Source organism: Pan troglodytes, chromosome 18, assembly GCF_028858775.2.
Source record: "Pan troglodytes isolate AG18354 chromosome 18, NHGRI_mPanTro3-v2.0_pri, whole genome shotgun sequence".
In the NCBI taxonomy this organism is placed as follows: domain Eukaryota; kingdom Metazoa; phylum Chordata; class Mammalia; order Primates; family Hominidae; genus Pan; species Pan troglodytes.
Genome location: NC_072416.2, coordinates 72,792,247 through 72,811,622, shown reverse-complemented (window position 1 = coordinate 72,811,622; position 19,376 = coordinate 72,792,247). Strand labels below are relative to the sequence as shown.

At 44.5% G+C, this 19,376-nt stretch overlaps 1 protein-coding gene across 4 annotated transcripts in view; it reads left to right on the top strand.

The window, feature by feature from the left end:
- Positions 1–2,289: 2,289 nt before the first annotated feature.
- MLKL (mixed lineage kinase domain like pseudokinase) overlaps positions 2,290–19,376 on the top strand; it is a 29,965-nt gene continuing 12,878 nt past the window's right edge. For 2 of the 4 annotated variants that reach the window (XR_010152454.1, XM_063797433.1), the window contains exons 1-6: positions 2,861–3,377; positions 3,518–3,607; positions 8,295–8,756; positions 11,614–11,688; positions 12,565–12,751; positions 18,524–18,621. Coding sequence is in view for 3 of the 4 variants with exons in the window: in XM_063797433.1 (XP_063653503.1) it covers positions 8,297–8,756; positions 11,614–11,688; positions 12,565–12,751; positions 18,524–18,621 (820 nt within the window). In the remaining variant the exon portion in view is untranslated. The other 2 variants (XM_016930165.4, XM_054669576.2) reach the window with 2 other exon arrangements.

The following is a 19,376-nucleotide window of genomic DNA, read 5'->3' as shown; positions in this document are numbered from 1 at the left end:
AATACAAAAAAACTAGCCAAGCGTGGTGGCACATGCCTGTAGTCCCAGCTTGCTGGAAGGCTGAGGCAGGAGAGTTGTTTGAGCCCTGGAGGTGGAGGTTGCAGTAAGCTGAGATCACAGCACTGCACTACAGCCTGGCAACAGAGGAAGACTCCGTCTCAAAAAAAAAAAAAAGAAAAAGAAAAAGAAAAGAAGAAATAATAATAATGGCTTTGATGTCATGCCTAAGAATTCTTCACCTAGCCTTAGGTTCTGAAGATTTTCTTCTACATGTTCTACAAGTTTTTTTTTTTTTAATTTTTGTGATTTTTTTTTCAAATGGCAACTCCAAGATAAAGCCAAAGAAACTGGGAATTATTTTTAATATTGTACAATTTTTAGTATGAATAGCCATTCTTATTAAATAGACTCATTTGGCCAGGCAAGGTGGCTCAAGCTTGTAGTCCCAACACTTTGGGGGGCCAAGGCATGAGGATTGCTTGAGTTCAGAAGTTCAAGATCAGCCTGGGCAACACAGGGAGACCTCTGTCTCTACTAAAAATAAAAACATTTTAAAGGGCTCATTTAAACTTTTTTCTTTTCTTTTTTTTTTTTTTTTTTTTTTTGAGACGGAGTCTCACTCTGTCACCCAGGCTGGAGTGCAATGGCGTGATCTCGGCTCATTGCAAGCTCCACCTCCCGGATTCACACCATTCTCCTGCCTCAGCCTCCCGAGTAGCTGGGACTACAGGTGCCCGCCACCACACCTGGCTAATTTTTTTTTGTATTTTTAGTAGAGATGGGGTTTCACCGTGTTAGCCAGGATGGTCTTAATCTCCTGACCTCATGATCCGCCCACCTCGGCCTCCCAAAGTGCTGGGATTACAGGCGTGAGCCACTGCGACCGGCCCTAAACTTTTTTCAAACATTTACATTTTCTCAACAGGAAATGTCCTTTCATTCTCCACAGTTCTCTCTGCTTTCTTCTAAAAGGTTCCTTGTTTTACATTTTACATTTAAATCTCTGATCCATTCAGGCAATTTTTGCATAGAATATGAGGTTTAGGTGAAGTTCATTTTTTTGTTCAGTTACTCCACCACCATTTGAACACCACATATCTGGCAAAGGACTAATATCTAGAATATTTAAACTCTCAAAACTCAAGTTTTTTAAAAAGAATTCAACTAAAAATGGGCAAAAGACATGGACAGACATTTCACCAATGAGGCTATACAGATGGCAAACAAGCACATGAAAACATGTCCATCATCACCAGGCACTAAAGAAATGCCAATTAAAACCATGATGAGACCAGGTGCGGTGGCTCATGCCTATAATCCCAGCACTTTGGGAGGCCAAGGTGGGTGGATCACCTGAGGTCAGGAGTTCGAGACCAGTCTGGCCAATATGGCGAAACGCTGTCTCTACTAAAAATACAAAAAATAGACAGGTGTGGTGGTGCACGCCTGTAGTCCCAGCTACTTGGGAGGCTGAGGCTGTAGAATCGCTTGAACCCAGGAGGTGGAGGTTGCAGTGAGCTGAGATGGCACCACTGCACTCCAGCCTGGGCAACAGAGTAAGACTCCATCTCAAAACAAAACAAAACAGAAAACCATGATGATATATATCACTATTCACCTGTTAGAATAGCTAAAAATTCAGGCAGGGACAAAATAAAAGGCTGCTGAGGATGCAGAGAAACTGAATGTCTTGTACATTGATGGTGGGACAGTAAAAAAAAAAAAAAAGAAAAGAAAAAAACTTCCAAAAGGTTATACATTGTATGATTTTGTTTATAGCAGATCAGTATACCCATCCTGCAGCTGCTATGAGTGTTGACAGCTAAACACTCACACAGCTTCCCCCTCGTCCAGAAGAATTGCCCTGGGCAGAAAGGAGGCTGCCTCTTGTTCCAGACCTTCACATTCCAGACCTCCCCATGGAGCCTCCACTGACTACATACTTGTTTCACTTTTTCTTCCTCTGCCCTATCATACCCACCACTCTCCTAAGAGTCTTCCTTCAATAAATCACAGGCACCTGTGTTACTTGTTGAAGGTGTCCAGGTTCTTGGCATCTTGCACAAAGAAATGGGCAAAATGCACAAAGCAAGGAAAGAATGAGGCAACAAAAGCAGAGATGTATTGAAAACAAAGGTACACTCCACAGGGTGGGAGCCAGCCTGAGCATAGGGGCTCAAGAACTCCGTTACAGAATTTTCTGGGATTTAAATACCCTCTAGAGGCTCCCATTGGTTACTTGGTGTACACCCTATGTAAATGAAGAAGATGAAGTGAAGTTGCTCAGTCACTTACTCAGTGAACGCCATATGTAAATGAAGAAAATATTTCCTGTCATAGCTGAAATGTTTCCATTTTATTTAGTTCTAAGAAGTCAGCGTGAATCAGCTTTATGTTTCCTGCCTGCAGACCCTATTCTCCTGCCTCACCTCAATCTCTTCACCTAAGACAGGAAGAAAACTGATGATGCAGGAGACGAAGAACAATAGCAAGGCGAAGAAATGAATCTCCAAGGCCGGGTTCAAGCGAGTCTCCCCTCTCAGGCTCCCGAGTAGCTGGGATTACAGGCATGCACTACCACGCCTGGCTAATTTTTGTATTTTTAGTAGAGACCACGTTGGCCAGGATGGTCTTGAACTCCTGACCTCAGGTGATCTGGCCACCTCCGCCTCCCAAAGTGCTGGAATTACAGGCATGAGCCACCACACCCAGCTCCCAGTTCTGTTCTTTTAGAGGCAAATAGTCTGTTGAGTAAATGCATAACACTACTTAGACTTTCTAGCTGAAGATGTAGTTAATCTTAAGAAAATCTGACTCACACTGTAACAGGATGTTCTGCAATGACCTTAGAAGAGGAAGTGACTTTTTTCCCACTTTGGTGTCTCTTCCCTCGTACCCTCCCCACCCCGCCAATATTATCCAGCACAGAGAAGGAAACACCAGAAGCTCCTCTCCAACTTTCAGTTTTTCTCTAAACTTCCAGTCCTTCTCATACTGTGTCCTGGTTATAATAGTTGCTGGGACCTTATTCTATTCTGAATCCCCAGCCCCTAAAGAAGGCTTGGTACTGACGTGTACAGCGTAGTTACCGAGTGACTTTGGGGAAGGCAGGAAGAGTGTGGAAAGGACAGGAGGAAGGAAGGGAGGGGCCGTGGCTCCGAGCTGCCTAGAAAGCGGCTCCAGGGAGCCAGGGCACCGTGAGCCTGGTGGTTGGCAGCTGGAGCCACGTCGGAGGGGGAAGTGTCGCAGCATTCTCTGCAGGCATCACAGACCTGAGGCAGTGGCCTCCGGAGGGCACAGGACAGAAACAGCCGTCCAAGCGGCTGAGTGGAGGGACCCTGCTCAAGTGCAGCTGCAGTGGCCGGGGTTTCCCTCAGGTAGGGATCGGGGCACCTTGTCGCCGCCAGCCACGTGTGGCGTCCGGTACGGTCAGCAGAGTGCAGGGCGCGGGCACCAGGGAAGGGGGCGCAGGGGAACTCCCGCGGGCCTCGCGTTTGCAAACTTCTCGCCTGGGCAGGAGGCGGTCGTGGGAAAGAAGGTGGAAGAGCGAGCTTTTTGGAACTGTGCACGGGACAGATTGGACGCACACCCCTCGGGAGGCGCGAAGGTGAGCATGGGGTCTTCCCAGGAGGCGGCGGGGCCGAGGGGCTGCAGCCGGATTCCTGGGCGGTGATGGGAAGAACCAGGGGTGAGGGTGACCCGGTCCGAGTTCCTGGAACTCAGGACCGAGTTGGTTTCATTTCCTCGGCTCTGATGGTGGAGCTGCCTGCTCGGATCTCGCACTACCTTCCGCCAAAGCGAGACGTCCAGTAGCAGTGGGAGTCGTGGAGGGCAGGGGCACGGGAACAAGTAACCTGATGTCTTCTCAGAAAAAGGAAGTCTTCAGGTTTGCAGGCTGAAGGCGTGAGAGAGAGACAGAGTGAGAGAGAGAGAAGAGGGAAATGCCTGATAACCTTTACTTATTTTATTTTTATTTTTTATTTTTTGGAGGGAAGAGGTGAATTTGCATTGTTATTACCATCTAAAGATTTTTCACTTTTAAAATTAGTAACCTGTTTGCTCATCGTAACATATGAACATAATCCCCTTTTTCTTTTTATTTATTTATTTTGAGAGATGGAGTCTTCCTCTGTTGCCCAGGCTGGAGTGCAGTGGCACAATCATAGCTCACTGCAGCCTCCGAACTCCTGGGCTCAAGAGATCCTCCCGCCAGATCCTCCCAAGTAGCTAGGACTACAAGGTGCACATCACCACACCCAATTAAATTTTTTTTGTATTTTTTGGTAGAGCCAGGGTCTCGCTTTGTCACCCAGGCTGGTCTCAAACTCCTGGGCTCAGGTGATCCTCCTACCTCACCCTCCCAAAGTGCTGGGATTACAGGTGTGAGCCACTGCAGGTGGCCTGAACATATTCTTAGCTGTTTGTTTTACATATTATAAATAGCACTGCAGTGAACATCTCAGTAGCCGTCTATCTACACACACAAGCTTTTCTACATCATAAGTTCCTAGAAATTCAAATTGCCCAGTCTAAGTGTGTATATATGTATATTCCCTTTCTTCCCTTATAGATCATATACTTAATAAGCCCTTAAACAATTTAAGTTATTGTAGGGTGCTTTTTCCCAATATTTTGCAGTTTTTAATATATTTTAATATCATACAGGCAAGTCACCTTTTCTTTATTTTTTAAAATCCTGGTTATCCCTACTAATTTCCCATTTCAAATGAACTTTAGGATCATTTTGATTTAATGCCAAAATATGTCAGTAGATGTTTTATTGGAACTGCATTAAATTGGATTTAAATTTGGGAAGGATTGCTGGGTTGGTCTGTTTTAGTCTTCCCAGCCAGAAATACAACACTTCTCTTTCCTCCTTTCTTCAAGCTTTGTTTTGTGCAATTTTCTTTCTTTCTTTTTTTTGTTTTTGTTTTTGTTTTTGAGACGGAGTTTTGCTCTGTTGCCCAGGTTGGAGCACAGTGGTGTGATCTCGGCTCAGTGCAACCTCCACCTCCCGGGTTCAAGCAATTCTCCTGCCTCAGCCTCCCGAGTAGCTGGGATTACAGGCGCCTGCTACCATGCTCGGCTAATTTTAGTATTTTTAGTAGAGATGGGGTTTCACCATGTTGGCCGGGCTGATCTCAAACTCCCGACATCAGGTGATCCACCTGCCTCGGCCTTCCAAAGCACTAAGATTACAGGCATGAGCCAATGTGACTGCTGCAATTTTCTTCATACCATGCCACCACTGTATAATTTATTATTTGAAATTGTTTGTCAGTTCTATGGGTGGGATATTTTCCCCATTTTCCTTTCTGATTAGTTCAGTGCTGAGATATGGCTTTCTGATGAGGCTGCTGGTAAGATAACTGGAGCTTAGAGCTAGGAAGCTACAATTTGCAAGATTCCTTGAACAACATTGCCACATTTGCTTCTGTTTCTGGTGCAACAGAGAAAGTGTAAAACCTTTTGCCCTCACAATTACCAAGAAATGGCCTTGAAGATATCTGCTTAGCACGTGGGAATAGCTGGGTAGTCTGAGATCCACTAGTCTTTTTAGGAGTGCCCTAATAACTGTTACCTCCCTTGCCCAATCACTGTAACTCTCAGGCAACAAAAACACAACTATATCGATTGCTCATTTATTTAGTTTCACTTCTGCCAGTGCCTTACTCATGTTTTAAAGCCATACTTGGGCTCCAGGCCAATTATTTTCTCCAAGCTGCTAATTAATCCATAAACTGGCGATAATACTTAACCTACCTATTTCACTGAGCTGTTAAAAAAAAAAACTAACTTTGTTTTTTGTTGTCGTTTGTTAGTGGTGGTGGTGGTGGTGGTGGTGGTGGTGTTTTTGAGACACCGTCTCATTCTGTTGCCCATGCTGGAATGGAGTCAGTGGCACAATCATGGCTCACTGCAGCCTCGACCTCCCAGCCTCAATCAATTCTCCCTCCTCAGGCTCCAGAGTAGCTGGGACTACAGGCAAGCACCACCACATCCAAAAATTTTTGTATTTTTTTGTAGAGACAGGTTTTCACCATGTTGCCCAGGCTGGTCTCGAACTCGGGCTCATGCGATCCCCTGGCCTCAGCCTCACAAAGTGCTGGGATTACAGGTTTGAGTCGTCACACCCTACCCTAACTTTATTTTAAATACTTTGAAAACTGGTTCCATGGCCTTGTGATTATTTGAATGCAACCTCCCTGAACCGCAGCATCTTCACTTTTCACCTGTTTGTTTTTTCGAGACAGGGTCTCTCTGTTTCCCTGGCTGGAGTGCAGTGGTGTCATCATAGCTCACTGCAGCCTCAACCTCCCAGGCTCAAGCGATTCTCCCGCCTCAGCCTCCTGAGTAGCTGGGACTACAGGTCCCAGCTAATTTTTGTATTTTTAGTAGAGATGGGTCTCGCTGTGTTGCCCAGAATGGTCTGGAACTCCTGGCCTCAAGCAATCCTCCCACCTCTACCTCCCAAAATGTTGGGATTACAGGTATGAACTACTGTGCCCAGATGGTATCTTCATCTGTTAAATGAAAATAACCATGGAGAGCTGGGGGTTCCAAAGCACTTAGGATGTAGTAGGTGAATTGAGAGATCTAGTGTCATAATTATTATCATCATTGATTGCTGAACGCAGTTGGCTTCAGTTGCAAATAAAGCAAACATGATTCAAACTGCCTTAAACAATCAGGGAGGTTATTGGTTCATGAAACCTGCAGTTAGGGGATGGGGTACACTTCGTGTCAGTTCAAACCAGTGGCTCAATGTTGTCATCAAAGACTCAGATTCTTTCTCCCTTTCCATTCTACCATGCTCAGGTTAGCCTCATTCCAAGCTTTAGGATCAGGGCTCTGTGCTTCCTCACTCATGTTCAGAGAAGAGAGAGAGGTTAAGAGTAGGAAGCTAGCACTGCAGCCTCAACCTCCTGGACTCAAGGAATCCTCCTATCTCAACTTCCCAGGTAGCTGAGACTACAGGTGTGTGCCACCACACCAGGCTAACTTATATATATAATATATATGTAATATTATATATATGTATTACTATATATATGTAATATTATATATGTATTACTATATATGTAATATTACATATATATTACTATATATGTAATATTATATATATTACTATATATATGTAATATATTACATTTTTTTGAGATGGTGCAACCTCCGCCCCCTGGGTTCAAGCAATTCTCCTGGCTTAGCCCTCCGAGTAGCTGGGATTACAGGCGTGCACCACCACACCTAGCTAATTTTTGTATTTTTAGTAGAGACGGGGTTTCACCATGTTGGCCAGGCTGGTTTCCAACTCCTGACCTCAAGTGATCCGCCCACCTCAGCCTTCCAAAGTGCTGGGATTACTGGCGTGAGTCACCGCGCCCAGCCAATTTTATATTTTATTTATTTCATTTTATTTTTTCTATTTTTGTAGAGAAAGGGTCTCACTTTGCTGTCCAGACTGGTCTGGAACTCCTGGCCTCAAGCAATCCTCCTGTCTCTTCCTCTCAAAGTGCTGGGATTATCGGTGGGAGCCACCTCGCCCAGCTGCATTTTTCTTAAAGGACTGTAGGAAGAAACTGAACAATTTTTTGTAGGAAAAATGAAAGATAGTCCACATGTTTTAAGAAAAACAGAAAGAAACATATTTATCTGTGGCAGTAAAGACTAGCTCAGCTCACTTCACTCATTTGAATTACCCGCCTGGCCCCTGAAACCTCTATGCTTTAGCAGGATATATCTGTAATAGACGAAACTGATATAAACATATCAACCTGAAAATATTAACGGTTTACATGCAATACAAGTTTATTCCGTGATCACTTAACAGTCCATGACAGACGTTCCTGGTCTGTGGGCAGCTCTCCTCCAAGTGATTATCCAGGGACTCAGGACTCTTCTTGGGGCTCCACCACCCCAGGGCCGCTTCACCCCACGCATCCAGCCAGCCAAGGGAGAGTGTGAGGAGGCGGCACAGCTGCCCCAGTCCGAAGTAGAGCAGGTCACATGCACTTACACCCCATTGGTGAGAACTAGTCACATGGCCACATCAAGTTGCAAGGAAGGCTGGGAGATGTAGTTCCGGCTGGACCAGCTCTTGCCAGCTACAACTCTATTATTGTGCAAGGGCAGAACAGATTTTGGTGGGTAGCAAACCATCTCTATCTTGCATGAAAATGCTGGGGAGACCTCCTCAGGCATTTAAGTCACAGACCCCTTTGATTCTTTCTTAGCCAAGTAGTGAATATGCAGGAGATTTGGGGATTTCACCAAATTCCATTCATTTCTTCCAGGCATGGAAAATTTGAAGCATATTATCACCCTTGGCCAGGTCATCCACAAACGGTGTGAAGAGATGAAATACTGCAAGAAACAGTGCCGGCGCCTGGGCCACCGCGTCCTCGGCCTGATCAAGCCTCTGGAGATGCTCCAGGACCAAGGAAAGAGGAGCGTGCCCTCTGAGAAGTTAACCACAGCCATGAACCGCTTCAAGGCTGCCCTGGAGGAGGCTAATGGGGAGATAGAAAAGTTCAGCAATAGATCCAATATCTGCAGGTTTCTAACAGCAAGCCAGGACAAAATACTCTTCAAGGACGTGAACAGGAAGCTGAGTGATGTCTGGAAGGAGCTCTCGCTGTTACTTCAGGTTGAGCAACGCATGCCTGTTTCACCCATAAGCCAAGGAGCGTCCTGGGCACAGGAAGATCAGCAGGATGCAGACGAAGACAGGCGAGCCTTCCAGATGCTAAGAAGAGGCAAGTTGGGTCTTTGGTGGGGAGTGGGAGTGCAGTTGAATGCATTTTAGTCTCACTTTAATTTACCAAAGGAGCAGCAATGATGAAGTTTGAGCAGTTGTAATATACTTGTACCTCAAAACTCCTAGCTGGGCGCGATGGCTCTCGCCCGTAATCCCAGCACTTTGGGAGGCCGAGGCGGGCTGATCACTAGGTCAGGAGACTGAGACCATCCTGGCTAACACGGTGAAACCCTGTCTCTACTAAAAATACAAAAAATTAGCCGGGCATGGTGGCGGGCGCCTGTAGTCCCAGCTACTCGGGAGGCTGAGGCAGGAGAACAGCGTGAACCCAGGAGGCGGAGCTTGCAGTGAGCTGAGATCGCGCCACTGCACTCCAGCCTGGGCGACAGAGCGAGACTCTGCCTCAGAAAACAAACAAACAAACAAACAAAACTCCTAACATTCTTTGGCCCAGATATATGGTGGGGGCTGGTGAAATTTGGGCAAGCCAGCGTTGAGGAGGAGTTTTGTTTTGTTTTGTTTCATTTTTTGAGACAGGGTCTCTGTTGCACGGGCTGGAGGACGGCGGCACAATCATAGCTCACTGCAGCCTCAGGTTCAAGTGATCCTCCCACCTCAGCCTCCCGAGTGGCTGGTACTATAGGTGTGCACGCCACCATGCCCAGCTAATTTTTATTTTATTTTTTGTAGTTAGAGAGTCTCACTATGTTGCCCAGGCTGGTGTAGAACTCCTGGCCTCAAGTGATCCTCTTGCCTCAGCCTCCCAAAGTGCTGGGATTACAGGCACCTAGGAGGTCGAGGCTGCAGTGAGCCACGATTTCTCCACTGCACTGCAGCCTGGGCGACAGAGCGAGATCCTGTCTCCAAAAATAAAGGATGGAGGGGGGCCGGCGTGAGAAGTAAATCTCCCTCCTTGACCTCAGGGGCCCCTGTTTCCCTTTCTGAGGACATGAGACCTTCAGTACTAAAACTGGGGAAGTCTGATGGAAACCATATAGACAAAATGATAATCTCATCCATTGTCGGTAGGATATTTGTGCAACCTTTATCAAAATCTGAGATACAATCACACAATCTACCAGTTTCTTGAATACCTTTCTGGAGATTTAAGTATATATATTTTATTGTTGTTGTCACACAGTCAGCATCATGCCAAGCACATTGTTCTATTTCTTCTTTTCTCATTAAATAATCTTAAATATCCTCCCATGTAAATATCCATTGAATTATATAGCTTGTTTTCTTACTTGGCATCTACCCTACTGTTTTGTTTTGTTTTATGATCATACTAGCAGCACACAAATTCAAAAACAACCCAATACATACACCCATCATTTTTTCCCATTTTTTGTGATAAAATATACATAACATAAAATTTACCATTTCGGCCAGGCGGGGTGGCTCACGCCTGTAATCTCAGCACTTTGGGAGGCCGAAGCGGGCGGATCATGAGGTCAGGAGATTGAGACCATCCTGGCTAACACGGTGAAACCCCGTCTCTACTGAAAATACGAAAAATTAGACGGGCGAGGTGGTGGGCGCCTGTAGTCCCAGCTACTCGGGAGGCTGTGGCGGGGGAATGGCGTGAACCCCGCGGGGCGGAGCCTGCAGTGAGCTGAGATCGCTCCACTGCACTCCAGCCTGGGCGACAGCGAGATTTCGTCTCAAAAAAAAAAAAAAAAATTTACCATTTCAACCATTTTTAGATGCCAGTTCAGTGGCATCAAGTATATTCACATGGTTCTGAAACCATTGCCACCATTCATCACCAGAACTTTTTTTTTCTTTTCTTTCTTTCTTTCTTTTTTTTTTTTTTTTGAGACAGAGTGTTGCTGGAGTGCAGTGACACGATCTTGGCTCACTGCAACCTCTGCTTCCTGGGTTCAAGGGATTCTTGTGCCTCAGTCACCCGAGTAGTTGGGATTACAGGCATGTGCCACCACACCCGGCTAATTTTTGTATTTTTAGTAGAGACGGGGTTTCACTATCTCTACTGACCAGTTTGGCCAGGCTGGTCTCAAACTCCTGACCTCAAGTGATCTGCCTGACTCGGCCTCCCAAAGTGCTAGGATTACAGGCATGAGCCACCACGCCTGGCCTATTTCAAGATATCTTTATGAGAAATTCCCAGAAGTGGAATTGCTAGGTAAAATCACTTGGTCAAAGACTGTAGGCATTTCAAATTTTGATAGAAGTTGCACAGATATTACTTCTACCAACTATGCATGAGTTATCTGCTTCTCTATACTTTTCCCATAAGAGACTTTCCCACTTTTAGTAGTCAGGGTTTCATGTCCCCAGAACTCCTCAGTCCTGGGCAGACAGGGATGGCTGACCAATGTAAATAGTGTGTTATAAATTTTCAAACATGTTTCTGAGTATATAAATCAGGATTGATTTGATTATGCTGTGGTTTAAAAAACAACAACTCAGTGTTCTAAAGAAACAAGTTTATTTCTCATTCAGGCAAAGTCCAGGGGACTCTCCAAGGTGAATGTCCTCCTTCCAGGATACTTTCAATAGTATAGCACTTCTGCGTTGACGCAAACTTTCCTCACTTCCAAAGCAGCCAGGTTGGAACCTTATGCAGAGTCAGTTAAATGCTCCCTCTGGGAAGTGACAGACATCTCTTTTCTTCATTTCTTAGCCAAAACAAGTTACCCAGCCATGCTTTAATGCATTTCCTATGTGCTCAGAAGTAGAAATCTGAATAATGGTGATCAGTATTAATCCCTACCATAATGAATATGATAGGTAAAAAATGATATCTCAACAGTTTTAATTAGCATTTTAGTTTTGATTGGCATGTGATTTTAATATCTGTTTTGAGCATATACTGCCCTTTTTTCCTGCAGATAATGAAAAAATAGAAGCTTCATTGAGACGATTAGAAATCAACATGAAAGAAATCAAGGAAACTTTGAGGCAGTGTAAGTTATCATGTGCCCTGCTGTTTCTGATGGCCCCCAAACTAGAAGTCATCAGTTTACTGGGACCCCAGCCTCCCTCTACCCCTGCATTTGTCCATTTTCTGTGCTGGATGGCTGGAAGCAGCCCACAGGTTTGGGGATCCATTCATGGGTAGCCCAGGCTTCTGTCCATGGAATAACATGTGGAGAGAGCTTCTTGACCAGTAAGATACCTTCTAGCAGCTGTCAAAGTACTTAAAAACCTCTATGAATAGAATCAAAGCTTCAGTTCAGTTGCTGAATTTCCAAGAAGAAATTCAAATCAAATTTAAAATGCCCACTCATTCATTCATTCAACAAAACTGTGAGTATCTGGTTTATGCCAGAGGCCATGCAAAGAGGTAACTAAGATGCAGAGAAGGACACTGCCTTCCAGGAGCTCACGGGGTGGAGGAGGAAAGAGGAAAGACAGACAGTGAACACACAACAGCAAGGTTACTGAGCTTGAACTATGTCCCTAACTACTAGATCTGAAATGACTACGCCAGATGCCAGATGCTCAAGTGCCAAGCTCTGGGTAACAGAAATAGACATCCTTCCAGGATGAGAGAGATGAGTCTGGATGAGGGTTAAGGCTGGAGGGACAGGGGATTTGAAGAGGAGGGAAAGGAAGTGGATGACACATTCTGTTAACTGTCCAGCTGTGTCTCTACTGGTCACTCAGAGGCACGGGAGCCGCTCCCTTGGGCTGAGTCCATCAGAAGCCCCAGCCACCACCAGCTCTGGTTCATGTTGTAGAGCTTCCCACTCACACATCACAAATATGCCACCTCCCTTAGGACCCCTTCCTCTGCTCATTGACTCTTTTGTCTTCTTTCCTCTCGGGGGTGAGGTCAGATTTACCACCAAAATGCATGCAGGAGATCCCGCAAGAGCAAATCAAGGAGATCAAGAAGGAGCAGCTTTCAGGATCCCCGTGGATTCTGCTAAGGGAAAATGAAGTCAGCACACTTTATAAAGGAGAATACCACAGAGCTCCAGTGGCCATAAAAGTATTCAAAAAACTCCAGGCTGGCAGCATTGCGTAAGTTGTTTTGTGTGGTTCTCCCGTGTGTACCAATACTTACTCTAACTCTCCAAGGAGAGAGGGATATCGTCTCCATTTTTAGATGAGGAAGCCTGGGCCCTAAAGGGTTAAATTATGTGCTCTCCACTGTTAAGGAGCAGAGTCTTGACTTAAATACATCTTTCCACCTCAGTTCTAGGTCTTCTCTCCTTTGTTCACATATATATTTAAAAAAAAAAAAACAACTTTCCCTTCCAACCCTGTTTCCCAGTTGCTCATCCCCTCCACAGACAGTAATTCTAGTGTGTTTTGTTTGTATGCGTTCTTGTAAAATGTATGCATACATTTTTCATGTTCACAACTGGTGGAGTTACGTGTCTGTTGCCTCCTTTCCTCACTTTTTTCACTCAACATCATGAAACATGTTCCATATCTGGACTCCTTAATTTCTGTCTGCCATCCATGGTGAAGATCCACATTTTGCCAATTTTTTTTTTTTTTTTTTTTTGAGACAAGGTCTCACTCTGTTGTCCAGGCTGGAGTGCAGTGGTGAGATCATAGCTCATTGCAGCCTTAACCTCCTGGGCTCCAGCAATCCTCACACCTCAGCCTCCCAAGTAGCTGGGACTGCAGGTGTGCACCACCATTCTTGTCTAATATTTAAATTTTTTGTAGAGACAGGGTCCCACTGTGCTGCCCAGGCTTGTCTGGAACTCCTGGACTCAAGCGCCTTCTGCCTCAGCCTTCCAAAGTGTTGGGATAACAGGCGTGAGCCATATATTTTGTCTCTTTTTTTTTCCAGTGATGGAACCTAGTCAGCTTCCAACTTTTCCCCACCAAAAAGATGCCATACTTAGTTTCCCTTTAGGGACCTGTATGAGAATTCTTCGGGATATAGCACCAGGAGAGAAAATGATGGGCCATAGGATATGTGTATATTAAGTGACTAAGTACTACCAGGCAACCTTCAGAACAGAGTGTCTATGCCTACACTCCCACAAGCAACCTCACCAACCCTTAGTGTTATCCAGCTTTCTGATTACTTTCATCTTTATAGTTATAAAGTGATCAATATCTTGTAGTTATTTGAACTTGCATTTCTGTTTTTACTAATGAATTCAAGCCCTTATTTACATGTTTTAGTTATTTGGGTTTTCTCTTCCATAAATTGCCTGTTCATATCCTCTGCCCTTTTCTCCATCACGGTTGCTGCTTTTGTCTTGTCTGTAAATCTTTGTATATTGTGGAAATAAAGCACTTGTCAGCTTTAGACATTGCAAGCTTTTTATTTGTGCTCTGGAGGTGTCCTGCTCCACCTCTAGATCTTAAAGGCATTCTATATTTTCCTCTCTTAACTTTCCAGTTTTATTTTTTATATTTAGGTTTTAATCCTACTAGAATCCACCTTTGTATGTGACATTATGTAGGGTCAACTTTTATTTTTAGCCACATAGTAAGTCAGTTTTCTCTGTACCATCTATTAAGTCATCTGTCTTTTCCCTGTTGATTTGTGGTACCATATTTATTGTATATTAAGTTTTTATATAGACATAGATCTGACTCTGATCTCTTTAATCTTTCCCACTGATCAATTTGTCTGTTTTTGTACCAGTAACACACTGTTACTGTTTTTTTCATATGACTTTGCAGTAAATTTCAATATCTGGTAAAGAACTTCCTCCTCTTGATTCTTTTTTTTCAGGTTGACTTAGCTGAATAAATATCAAAGAAAGTTTTATCACACTCCTCAAAATACACATCAAGATGTTCACTGAGACTGTATTTTTAACAGTTTTATTGAGATATATTTTACATACCATAAGATTTACCTATTTAAAACGTGCAATTTAATGGCTTTAAATATATTTACAGGCCAGGTGCAGTGGCTCACACCTGTAATCCCAGCACTTTGGGAGGCCAAGGAGGGCAGATCACCTGAGGTCAGGAGTTCAAGACCAGCCTGGCCAACATGGTGAAACCCCGTCTCTACTAAAAAATACAAAAATTAGCTGGGCATGGTGGCGTGAGCCTATAATCCCAGCTACTTGGGAGGCTGAGGCAGGAGAATCACTTGAACCTTGGAGGCCAAGGTTGCAGTGAGCTGAGATCGTGCCACTGCACTCCAGCCTGGGTGACAGAGCAAGACTCCAACAAAAGAAAAAAGAAAAAAAAAAAAGAAAAAAGGAAGGAAGGAAGGAAGGAAGGAAGGAAGGAAGGAAGGAAGGAAGGAAGGAAGGAGAAACGAGAAACCCTATACCCACTAGCAGTCATTCCTCATTCACCCCCATCACCACCATCCTGAGCCCCAGGCAACAGTCCTACCTTCTGTCTCTATAGATTTGCCTTTTCTGAATCTTTAATGTAAATGGAATAATACAATATGTGGCCTGTTGAGTCTGGCTTCTTTCACTTAGCATGATATTTTCAAGGTTCATCTATATTATAGCAAGTATCATTTCTTCATTCCTTTTTATGGCTGAATGATAGTCTGTTGTATGGACATCCTATTTATCCATTAATTAGTTGAAGGACCTTGTGTTTTTTCCACTTTTTGATTATTATGAATAATGTTTCTGTGTACATTCATGTACAGGTTTTGGGGGGTTTTTTGTTTTGTTCTGTTTGAGATGGAGTCTTGCTCTGTCACCCAGGCTGGAGTGTAGTGGTGTGATATCAGTCACTGCAACCTCCACCTCCTAGGTTCAAGCAATTCTCATGCCTCAGCCTCCCGAGTAGCTGGAACTACAGGCATGCACCACCAGGCCCAGCTAATTTTTGTATTTTTAGTGGTGACAGGGTTTCACCATGTTGGCCAGGCTGGTCTGAAACTCCTAACCTCAAGCAATCCACCCACCTTGGCCTCCCAAACTGCTGGGATTACAGGCTTGAGCCACTGCACCTGGCCCTCCTGTGTTTTCTTCTAAGAGTTTATAGTTTTTGGCTCTTATATTTAGGTTTCCGAGGTTAGAGTTAATTTTGGTGTATTGTATAAGGTAGTCATTCAACTTCATTTTTCTGCATGTTGATATTCACATGTCCCAGAACCATTTGTTTAAAAGACTGTGCTGGCCTGGCACTGCAGCTCACATCTGTAATCCTAGCACTTTGGGAGGCCGAGGCAGGCAGATTACTTGAGGTCAGGAGTTCGAGATCAGCCTAGCCAACATGGCGAAACGCCATCTCCACTAAAAATACAAAAATTAGCCGGGCATTGGCTGGGCGCAGTGGCTCACGACTGTAATCCTAGCACTTTGGGAGGCCAGGACGGGCAGATCACCAGGTCAGGAGATCAAGACCATCCTGGCTAATATGGTGAAACCCGTCTCTACTAAAAATACAAAAAATTAGCCAGGCGTGGTGGCGGGCACCTGTAGTCCCAGCTACTCGGGAGGGTGAGGCAGGAGAATGGTGTGAACCTGAGAGGCAGAGCTTGCAGTGACCTGAGATCACGCCACTGCACTCCAGCCTGCGTGACAGAGCAAGACTCCATCGCAAAAAAAAAAAAAAAAAAAAAAATAGCCAGGCGTGGTGGCAGGCACCTGTACTCCCAGCTACTTGGGAGGCTGAGGCAGTAGAATCTCTTGAACCCAGAAGGCCGGTATTGCAGTGAGCAGAAATTGCATCGCTGCACTCCAGCCTGGGTGACAGAGCAAGTTCCAAAAAAAAAAAAAAAACAAAAACAAAACTGTGAAAAATCAACTGGCTTTATATGTATGAGTTTATTTCCGGACTCCCAATTCTATTCCATTGATCTGTTTGTCTAGTCTTATGATAGCACTATGCTGTCTTCATTACTGTAACCTTGTGATAAGTTTTGAAATTGAGAAGTATCAGTCTTCCAGCTTTGTTCTTCTTTTGCAAGACTGTCTTGGCTATCCTGAATTCCTTTCATTTCCACACAAATTTTAGGAATATCTTGTCAATTTCAGTTTTTGTTTTTGCTTTTTTTTTTTAAGCCAACTACAAATCGGGTAAGGATTGCATTGAACCTGTAGGTCAATTTGGAAAATGTTACCATCTTAATGGTATAAAGTCTTCCTATTCAAGAACATGGGACGCGTTTCCATTTATTTAGATCTTTTAAAATTTCTTGCTGGGTGCAGTGACTTATGCCTATAATCCCAGCACTTTGGGAGGCTGAGGCAGGAGGATCACCTGAGGTCAGGAGTTCGAGACTAGTCTGGCCAACATGGTGAAACCCCGCCTCTAGTATAAATACAAAAATTAGCCAGGCATGGTAGCAGGCGCCTGTAATCCCAGCTATTCGGGAGGCTGAGGCAGGAGAATTGCTTGAACCCAGGAGGTGGAGGTTGCAGTGAGCCGAGATCATGCCATTGCAGTCAGCCTGGGCGACAAAAGTGAGACTCCATCTCAAAAAACAAACAAACAAACAAAACAAAACAACATTCTTTCAACAATTTAGGTACAAAATTTTCAGGGTGAGACTTGCACTTCTTTTGTAAATTTATTCCTAAGTATTTTATTCTCTTTATGCTATTGGAAATGAAAATTTTTAATTTAATATTTTGATTGTTAATTGCTAGCAGATAGAAATACAATTGATTTTTATAGGCTCTGAACCTGCCCTGATTCTCTGACAGACCTTGGACAAGCCTCCTTTACCCTTTGAGTCTAAGACTCAGAGTGAATGAACAGATTGGATTGAGTTGGTGGTTCCAGTGATCCTCTTTAATAATTTACCTGCCCACATTTTTTAAGGCCCACGTTTTGGAAGGAATTTTGGTTATAAGATTTCACTTAATAAATATCTTTTGTGTGTGTGTGTGTGGAGACGTAGTCTCGTTCTGTCACCCAGGCTGGAGTGCAATGGTGCGATCTCGGCTCACTGCAAGCTCCACCTCCTGGGTTCACGCCGTTCTCCTGCCTCAGCCTCCCGAGTAGCTGGGACTACAGGCGCCCGCCACCACACCCAGCTAATTTTTTTTTATTTTTAATAGAGACGGGGTTTCACCATGTTCGGCAGGATGGTCTCGAACTCCTGACCTTGTGATCCACCTGCCTCGGCCTCCCAAAGTGCTGAGATTACAGGCGTGAGCCACCATGCCCAGCCTAATATCATTATTTTTATTCATCAAAGACACACACCATGGGCTGGGCACGGTGACTCACACCTGAAATCCCAGCACTTTGGGAGGCGTAGGCGGGCAAATCACTTGAGGCCAGGAGTTTGACACCAGCCTGGCCAACATGGTGAAATCATGTATCTACAAAAAAAAATACAAAAATTAGCCAAGCATGGTGGCACGCACCTGTAGTTCCAGCTACTCAGTGGCTGAGGCATGAGAATTGCTTCAACCTGGGAGGTGGAGGCTGCAGTGAGCCAAGATCGCACCACTGCACTCCAGCCTGGGCGACAAAGCAAGACCCTGTCTCCAAAAAAAAAAAAAAAAAGACACAAACCACAATCTGTCAGAGTATATGCTAAACAACAGGTTACAGCCTAAAAACAGTAACAAATACTTGACTTTTTAGTTTGCCTAGTAAAGCCCTGTAGGTCATAAAAATACAATTCTATCAGACTATTTGAACTACTGAAAAGATATTAGCAAGTCCCATTAATATCTCACAGACCCCGAGGGATAATTGTGCTGCCACAGGCACCTGAGGGGTTCCACATGTTGTTATCAGTAGCTGAGTTCATCCTGGCACCAGTTCTCACCCCAGATGCTGATACCCCCGCCCCCACATACACGGAGGGTCACCACACTGAATGTTCTCTAAGGAAACTTCCAGTTCTGAAATCCTGATTTCTCTCTTTAATCCTTATAGAATAGTGAGGCAGACTTTCAATAATGAGATCAAAACCATGAAGAAATTCGAATCTCCCAACATCCTGCGTATATTTGGGATTTGCATTGATGAAACAGGTAAGGAATGCTTCTGGGATTGGTCAAGCTTTGGATGGCCTAGAACATACCTCCTGTGTTTTAATGTGTTGCATTTTTTTAAAGAACACCAAAAAGGGTGGAATCTACAAAGTGTGATTATTATCAATGTTAATTTTTTTTTTTCATCCCAAGATGCATGTTCTCATCTTCTTTCAGGAGGGCAGGGCTGAAGGCTGAGGGGTGGTTTGCACTAACACGGCCACATCTTCTCCTTTCAGCCCACTGGGAAATAAGGGGGTGCATGTTTAGATGCCAGCCTGGAAGAGGGGTGTATCTTGTTGCTCTAAAACATTATAAACCTGCCAGGTGCAGTGGCTCACACCTGTAATCCCAGCACTTTGGTAAGCCGAGACAGGCAGGTCACTTGAGGTCAGGAGTTCAAGACCAGCCTAGCCAACATGGTGAAACCCCATCTGTACTAAAATACAAAAATTAGCTGGGTCTGGTGGCAGGCATCTGTAGTCCCAGCTACTCGGGAGGCTGAGGTGGGAGAATTGCTTGAACCTGGGAAGCGGAGGTTGCAGTGAGCTGAGGGTGCACCATTGCACTCCAGCCTGGGCAACAGAGCAAGACTCCGTCTCAAAAATAAAAATAAATTATAAAGCTGTCTGACCCAAAGAAGGAAAACACCCTTGGTCAGCATTAGTATAGATCAAATCTAAAAGCAAAATTAACTTACCTGGCCAGGCGCTGTGGCTCAGCAGCACTTAGGGAGGCTGAGGTGGGTGGATCAC